The sequence below is a fragment of the Mytilus trossulus genome, chromosome 3 (assembly GCF_036588685.1).
Source record: "Mytilus trossulus isolate FHL-02 chromosome 3, PNRI_Mtr1.1.1.hap1, whole genome shotgun sequence".
NCBI lineage: Eukaryota > Metazoa > Mollusca > Bivalvia > Mytilida > Mytilidae > Mytilus > Mytilus trossulus.
The window spans coordinates 49,966,500-49,975,367 of record NC_086375.1 but is presented as its reverse complement, the minus strand read 5'-3'; the positions used below and the strand labels follow the sequence as shown (position 1 = coordinate 49,975,367).

The 8,868-nt window shown below is 32.5% G+C and overlaps 1 protein-coding gene across 1 annotated transcript; it reads right to left on the bottom strand.

Moving 5' to 3' along the window:
• Positions 1 to 638: 638 nt before the first annotated feature.
• LOC134709506 (uncharacterized) lies at positions 639 to 3,562 on the bottom strand. Its single transcript, XM_063569668.1, has 3 exons — positions 3,223 to 3,562; positions 2,628 to 2,777; positions 639 to 1,222 (listed from the first exon to the last, which is right to left on the bottom strand). The coding sequence occupies exons 1-3, from the start codon at positions 3,443 to 3,445 to the stop codon at positions 1,041 to 1,043; spliced, it is 555 nt and encodes a 184-aa protein (XP_063425738.1). The 5' UTR covers positions 3,446 to 3,562; the 3' UTR covers positions 639 to 1,040.
• Positions 3,563 to 8,868: the final 5,306 nt, after the last annotated feature.

Below are 8,868 nucleotides of genomic sequence, written 5' to 3'. Positions count from 1 at the left end.
ATTTTTGATTCTGTGTCTTGTCTATATTCCATTTTGTTTTTCTTTGTTGACATATTTGTCACAAGTTTGTTTTTATAGTGATTATAACACAATTTTGACTGCTGTTCCCATATTTGTTGAAATTTTATATATAATGTCTGGGTTTTTTTGTTCGCGCGTCATTGTCAATATAATGGTATTTGATGCGACTGTTATACAAGTGAGAGATTAAGCTAGCTTTAAAATCAGGTGTAATCCGCCATTTTCTACATAAGCAAAATGCATGTAGGAAGTCAGAATATTGACTATTGTTTTTCTTTCGTATCGTTTGTTTGAGCTTTTCATTTTTGCCATTATTAAGGGAATTCCGATTCAAATTTTCTTTGGAGTTCGGTCATTTTTTTTATTTCACTTTTTTTTTTAACAATGTTCTGATTACAAGTAACGACTTCACTAGTCGGTTTATATATGAACGTTAAACAAGCACAGAACCAATCAGATATTTTCAACGTGATTTTAAATAAGATACGGCCATTTTGATAGATAGGCTAAAAGAAATATTGAGACTGTTAGAAGTTATATATGCATATCCCAATAACGTCGTGATAATGTTACGACAAGCCTCATATAAAGAAAAACATCATTGCACGATTATATACAAATAAAATTGTAATATTGTAATTTAAATGGTTGTAAACGCGTTGATCGTGAGCACATTTAAACATTTAGCGCGGGCTCGTACATAATGTGCTTCAGTCAACACTTTTGGATACAAAAAAATAAGCTTCTAAATCCATAATATACACATAGCATTGGTTACATTGGTTTCAATTATCATAAAATTTGTATAGGTTGATGTCTAGTATTGTCTATATTAATGAAGTATGTGACGGGAGGGTTTTTATTAGGCTCCTAGTTTTCCTCCCGTTTCCTGAAAGTCCTATGAATACAAGACATAGCATTTCGTACCTGCATGTTAACAAATTAAGATATAATGTTAACTGTAATTGCAACGAAATTTATAAAAGCAACACACTACTCCGTAAAGTTGTATAAAAGTGTTAAGACTTAACCGCTCTTTTTGTTTCAATTATCAGAAACACGCCAGCTGTTATTTCCAAAACAAGGGCGACAATCGATAAAGCAAACCCGTATTCCAACGCATAGTCAGTGATTGGTGTATCTTTATAATATTTGTCCCACTGTGTACCAAATACTATGCATCCTATGAGATATAAAATACCTAAAAGAGAAAAGAGAAATGATGCACATCTTTATTCAAAACCAATTTTATTAAAATAAAGAACTAGATTTCTAATTATGAGATCATGTGGAGTATAAACAACACCAGAGTTCTATATTTGAATTAGATAGGTTTATCTTATATTGTCTATCTGAAACTAGCTAAACTGACATTTCGTGTCAATATAGAATCATTTTCATAGCAACGTAGACAACCGAAATTGTTGTTTTTAAGAAATTTACGCAGGATAACCAAAATATTCAAATTGATATGGTTTGCATGGTTAAGCGATTGACATGGTTCAGTAAAGAGTCTCGCAATTCGCCATGGTTTTGGTGGCATTTGTCATGGTTTAGATCCATAAATTATGAAATTAATCAAATTATTATTAAAATACATATTTGTGGCACCTGAATATTGATAGTTTGTTTGAAGGCGATTGTAAAAAATTTAAATGGCACAATTAACTAATTGACCAAAGAGGGGAAAAGTTCGTTGACCACATTTGGTGGGCGTAAACGGCAAATCGTACATTCATATATTTCTGTACCCCGCGTAACGCATTGTGGGGTCGATGGAAATGTCGGGCGTCCATCCGTCTATAAGTTCATCCGTCCGGTCTCACGTTTACAATTCTTGCCGGATTTTTTTTATCAAACTAATATTTTAATATCAATTTGTTTTAGTAATATATAGTTGGCGTTACTTCGTAAAACAGTGCCAATCATTGATTTGTATTGTCTATTTATTTCGGTTAGCGAAGCCATTAGAAGGAAATTTCAAACGATTCCACCAAAGCAATATGTAGTGCTGAATATCAATTTGAAAATATGAAAAATTATAAAACATTTTTTTAAAGTTTGAAAATAAATGATTTACTATTCATTTTGAGGTAAGGTTTGGTAACTTTTATATTTTGACCCCGTGAGTGAAATTATTCTTTTATGTAGTCGTTTTTCTGTTAATATTTCTTTTTTTTTGTTTGTTTAATTCTTATGAAATCTATAAATTTCATTTATGAAAGCTGTGTAATGAACATAAAGTCGATTATTATGAAAAGGAGATAATAGATAAATAAAATAGAAAAACAGAGGATATGGGGTATCCATGATCTATGACACAAAATCAGTTCATGCACAGCAAATTAAAAACACAAAAAGTAAAGAAACGATGATTTTTTATCTTTTTTTTGCTGTTTTCCATTTCAAAACCACATTGAGGCCTTCAACAACAAAGGAGCTCTCATCTCAACATAAGTATAAGACACCTCCCCTCTAGCACTTACATTCAGATAATAAAATAATAATCAACTTTATGTTTAGAGTATTTTTTAGCGTTTTTGTTCTTGGTGTTCAAGTGTGTGTGTTTGTTTGGTTTTTGTGTGTGCTTAGTTCATTATACGTACCAGTTACAATACTGACGATTCCAGCAGCAAGTCCTATCTGTCCATTAGTTTTGCAACTATTTATAAACAAGAAAAGAATCAAGAGGAAAAATGATATCAGTATACCAGAGAAGCCGAATGATACCATTGCTTGAGTAGCTGCATACCAGTCTGGAAACAAAATTATTATTTATATCAAGAATTTCATTACGAAAAAGGTATCATTCTTTTCTTTTTGATCAATAATTATGTTTTGCTTGGGCACAACTCTCTACAAGTTCGTTGCTAAATACCGACAACATAACAAATGATTTTATTCTACAATTTAGTTTTCTCGTTTTTTTCAGCGTAAAGAGATTTCATGTATGCATCTTTAGTGTGACATATTTCTATATTAAAGATCCATAGAGGATTCATAAATATGTATTATAGATCTGCGTGCGTGGTTTGTACTCTTTGTTTTCTATCATACTTACGAAAATCAGTAAATATTTTGAGAAAAAAAATGTCTACTAGTATTTACATATAGTATATCAACTTCCATTTTCAATAAACAAGATCTCAGTTTTTACCATTTTTTTCTATATTAATGACTAGAACTGGTTATTGGTCTTACCTGTTGCTGTTCCATCAAGCTGTTGACATGCTGTAATTTGATCAGCATCGCTACATATCCGCCATAATCCATAATATTGCGCAGAGGAAGTTGCAATGTTGGTAGCGCTACCCCATCCTGTTGTTGTAAAGGAGACGCAGGCAAAAACTAAGGCAACCGCAAGAAAACACAAAGCCAACTTCATCCATAATGACGCCGATTTAAAATCCTCAATAACTGTCATTTCTTACAGACCTTTTCTACTTATTCGGAGTTTGTAAAGCCAACAGTATTTAATAACGGTTACCACAACAAACTTTTAAGAAACATCATAAAATGACAAGGAGTATGTAAAAGAAACTGATAAGATTTACTACATACAATATTTTAATTCTCCTAAACCATAATAGTAAATATCTGAGTAAACAAGGTATGTCTTTATTGGTTATATATAAGTAAATGTAAATATCTTTAAGATACAGTTTATCTATTATAAACGACAGGATCTTTTTCAAAGGGCGCAACGTGCTCTTTTTAAATCCTTATAAAAATAAAGTTTATTAAAATGAGAAAGAAAACACAGGATTCAAATTTGCCATGCTACCGATATGCAAAGATAAACATTTCGTGTATAGTGAGGATTTAGGAATTATTGTCTATACCTACCTCTTGCAACGAAAACCCAATTGAACAAAAACAAATTTGAAAACGAATCCTGTGTTTAGTCGATTTTAAGCATGGGTAAGGTTCAATTTAAGTCCATGGGCATTTTTTTCACATACTTGTCAACTGTTATACTTGCCGTCAAATAAAAAACTGATGAAAATGAAATACTTCAGTATGAATGTATTACATCGCTTTCATTACGTTTCGATCGTTTTAGCTTTGCATGGCATCAACAAATAAACTACAGATTGGGTACAAACTGGAAAGGATTATATGATATTATTTGATTATATGATATTATTTGAATTTATGACAAGAAAAAACAAAGAACGTCAATTATTGCATACTTTTATAGGAGTGTATTTTCATTTGAGACTTTCAAAATTATACATTGGTAAATTGTAATGTTGTAGGTATAATGATGGAAAATTGTATGTTGGAAATGAAAAATAAAATAAAGTAAACTTAGATAAATAAATTAAAAATAAATAAAATTGAATTATATTGCATTGCTAAAGCTCCAAGACAATGTAGGTGATGTAAGATTAAGTTATAAATAGTTCCGTCTTTTTGTAAATATTATAGTTAATCTAATTTCTAGAGTTCTTTTGATCATAGCTATTAATATGACGTTGAGATATAAATTAAATAAACTGTCATCTTTTAAAAGAATAAAAATGTTTGTAATTTGCCGTAGGAAAATAACCCTTAAAGTGTTTCCATTAGCACATACTTACAGCTTCTCGTCCAATCAAATTACTTGAATTTGCCTTCTAATTTTCATATTACATACTTTTCCCGTGTACTAAGTAACTACGCATGAATTACCACAAGGGTAAGATTTCATTGTATTGTAATCAATATATAAGAACAAAAATTGCTACTGGCTATTTTGAAATAAATTCTGTGTTCCAAATTTAACTAATTATGTTCTAATTCGTAACCTCAACCGTACATAAAACATTTATCAATATAATACAAAACTCGCACTCTAATTTTTATAGTATATACCTTTCTATACAATAACCGAGACTTGTTCACTTAATAATTCTGTAAAGTAAGTAAATATTTTGATAATCCTTTAATTGCTTTTACGTAACTAAATAAAATACATGTCAATCATATAAATATAACATAAACAGAGAATAGTTGACCAATAAAAAGTAACTTCATAATTGACGCTTAAATTTCATTGGTGAATAAAATAATTCCAATCAGCACGTGATGTTGGGGTTAAAAAGGGAACACCGCAAACTCCCAACATCACAGATCACATATCACACTTTAATGTAGATTGCTGTTTGGAATAAATAATTGAAACATCATTGTATTTTATTCACCAGGTATGTAAATTGTTAAGGTATATTATTTTCAAATGAATTTTAAAGTAAGAAATTATCTTCTGATTTAATAACTTAGATATTTAAAACTTAACTTAAATTTATAAAAGATTTTCATTAACAGAAATAAGTTAAAACAAAGTTTACTATTTAGATCACAGATCACATATTACACTTCAATGTAGATAGCTGTTTGGAATAAATAATTGAAACATCATTGTATTTTATTCACCAGCGCCAGGCCTCGAAAGTGCAAGTGTCCGAGATAAGGGACACGACAGAAGAAGGTATAACCTAGACCAGACTGAGCTAGAGTATCCCCCAGATTCTCCGAAAGAGGCGAGAATCCCCGTATACACAAGCGAGTCACAGTAGTCCACAGTGAAAGACGGCAGTCCCCCGACATTCAAGTGTTATGAACGTTTTGGAGGGAAAGGGGAGACAACCCGACAGTGCAGCGATTCTTCTCCCTTTTCCTGCATTACATAGGTCTCAAAGTAAACAGATTGTCCATTGTAATTGGATAACCAGTGGCGGATTCAGAGGGGGGCGGATATTTTTGTAAAATAATTAGTCAGACTAGATTTCGTGAACTTTGCCATTTCACGTGTATTTAATTTTTATACGACAATTCTTTACTTATAAAGATAATTCGCTGGTTTTTACTGATTGTCAAAGTCATGAGATTTGCTATTGTGGAGTTGACCAGTGCGTTGAAAAAACGTCACTCAGTCATTTTGAAATTCAAATATCAGTAACACATTGCTTAGGCTGAAGATATCATGACAATTATGAAACCTTCAAAGCGACACAGGATTGAGCAAGAACATACTTACTTCTATTTCACTATTCCACCAAACAGAAAGTAAAAAAAAATGTTCTACCATATTATTCACCTACGAAAACATGTTTAACCCCAAATGCACCAGCCCATTTTATAAAATATCAAAGTTGAATAATGATCCCCAGTCATTATTTATATTCTCTAGAAAGATTTCTAGTCTCGGGTAAGAACCATTTGATTTGAGGTGTAGTCTGAGATATTTGAGAGGGAAAAAAATTGACTCTGATTCTTGCCTTAAACAAAACTCAGGCCGTATCTGGATTGAAAACAATAGTCTTGTGCAATTTTTGGCTTTTAGAAACTAAAATTTCCCAAAAAAATATTTAGCATTAAACGAACATGATGAATTACAAGAGTGCACACACTGAAATGTCTCGCCTTCTTTACTAATCCTTGATACTATCTTGATAGACCTAAATATAAAGATTTATTACAACTGTCACATAAACTCAACATTAACCAAGAAAAGGAAACATTGATCAATCAACCATGAAAATGAGGTCAAGGTCAGATGAACCATGCCAGGCAGACATGTACAGCTAACAATTCTTCAATACAACAAATATAGTTGACTTATTGCTTATTAATAAAGAAAAACCGACCAAAACACACAAACACTTAAAACTTAGCAATGGACCGTGAAAATGAGGTCAAAGTCAAATAAAACCAGCGTAACCGAATAAAGATCATAAAATATGTCCATACACCAAATATAGTTGACCTAATGCATAAAGTATTAGAAAAATAGACCAAAACTAAAAAACTTAACTTTGACCACTGAACCATAAAAAATGAGGTCAAGGTCAGATGACACCTGTCAGCTAGACATGTACACCTTACAATTATTCCATACAACAATTATAGTAGACCTATTGCATATAGTATAAGAAAAACAGACCAAAACACAAAAACTTAACTATAACCACTGAACCATGAAAATGAGGTCAAGGTCAAATGACACCTGTCAGCTAGACATGTACACCTTACAATGATTCCATACACCAATTATAGTAGACCTATTGCATATAGTATAAGAAAAACAGACCAAAACACAAAAACTAAACTATAACCACTGAACCATGAAAATGAGGTCAAGGTCAAATGACACCTGCCAGTTGGACATGTACACCTTACAGTCCTTCCATACACCGAATATACAAGACCTATTGCTTATAGTATCTGAGATATGGACTTGACCACGAAACATTAACCTTGTTCACTGATCCATAAAATGAGGTCGAGGTCAAGTGAAAACTGTCTGACAGGCATAAGGACCTTGCAAGGTACGCACATACCAAATATAGTTATCCAATTACTTATAATAAGAGAGAATTTAACATTACAAAAAATCTTTACTTTTTTTTCAAGTGGTCACTGAACCATGAAAATGAGGTCAAGGAAATTGGACATGTGACTGATTGAAAGTTCGTAACATGAGGCATCTTTATACAAAGTATGAAGCATCCAGGTCTTCTACCTTCTAAAATATAAAGCTTTTAAGAAGTGAGCTAACACCGCCGCAGCCGCCGCCGCATCACTATCTCTATATCGAGCTTTCTACAACAACAGTTGCAGGCTCGACAAAAACGGGCGTAATTTTTTTTTTTGTGGCCGGGGTTTGCATGTCTGACCGGAATATCTGTTTCGCCGGACTTATATATTGAATACTTTTTTCAAGACCAGACTGTAACCTGCCTGCTGGGTGCGGCCTTTATGTCTCCATTTGTCGACCGTCATTCATAAATTCGTTGTCATTTCAGACTCTTTCGTAGCCTTTGAATGATTTGGAACCCCTTACTTCCCTTAGTTTTGTTGGGTGAAACATATCAACAAAACATTTGTATAAAAACTGTTTGTTGGTCTTTTTAACTCGTAACGGTCGTATTGTAAATTTCATCGAATAGTCCGGCGTATATCTTGTTTACAACAAGAAATCTGTGAGGTTTGATAACTTAACTTGCAACAAACCGGCGAGAATTTCCATGTCTATTTTTTACTGACAAGTCCCACATCAAATATATCAGTACATAGCTTGGGATCCATACTATCATTACATGATAGACAATTAATAGGGAGAAATACAGCATCAAAATTGTCCAACCCTTACACTTTACAGCAACTTAAAAATATACATGCCCCACGCCAGGAACCGTTTAAATAGTACATATTACACCTATTTTATGGTTATTAAGCCCCAAAAATGTCCAAATTTTTTTTAGCCTCGCTCCGATCGGCAAAAATTAAAAACTTCGCCCCCTTCCAAAATCCGCCCCTGATAACCAAATTTATACTACAATAAATATTGCTAGGACAATTTAAGGAAATTAAAAAAAGTAGTGTTTTATTTTGCTGGCATTAGTTTGGCCTTTTATAAACCTACTGAGACGTAGAGAGTCAACTTAGGTGTGCTATGATTCTATAAACGAGTTTCACATATTTATGCTGTATGTATATGCTCCAGACCATATAAGTATGGTCATGACCATATGTATGGAACGCGCAAAGCACATTAATAGATAATCACAGTTTATCGGCGACAATGATAGATTATCGGTCGACCATTATAGATGTACGGCGTAAAGTATACTTTACGGTCGACCATCATAGATGGTCTAATTAATGCGACTCGCGCGCAGACAATGATAGTTACTAATTTGATAATGCATTTACAGACGACAAGGTGAATTGTTTCGACAATGATAGTTAACCTCGACCAAGTGAATAAAAAATTAATACAAGTTGTGAATTCGATAATTTTAGATAAAACCGGAAATGCTAGCCAATTGTATTATCGATTTTGATTGGTGGTCAACTATT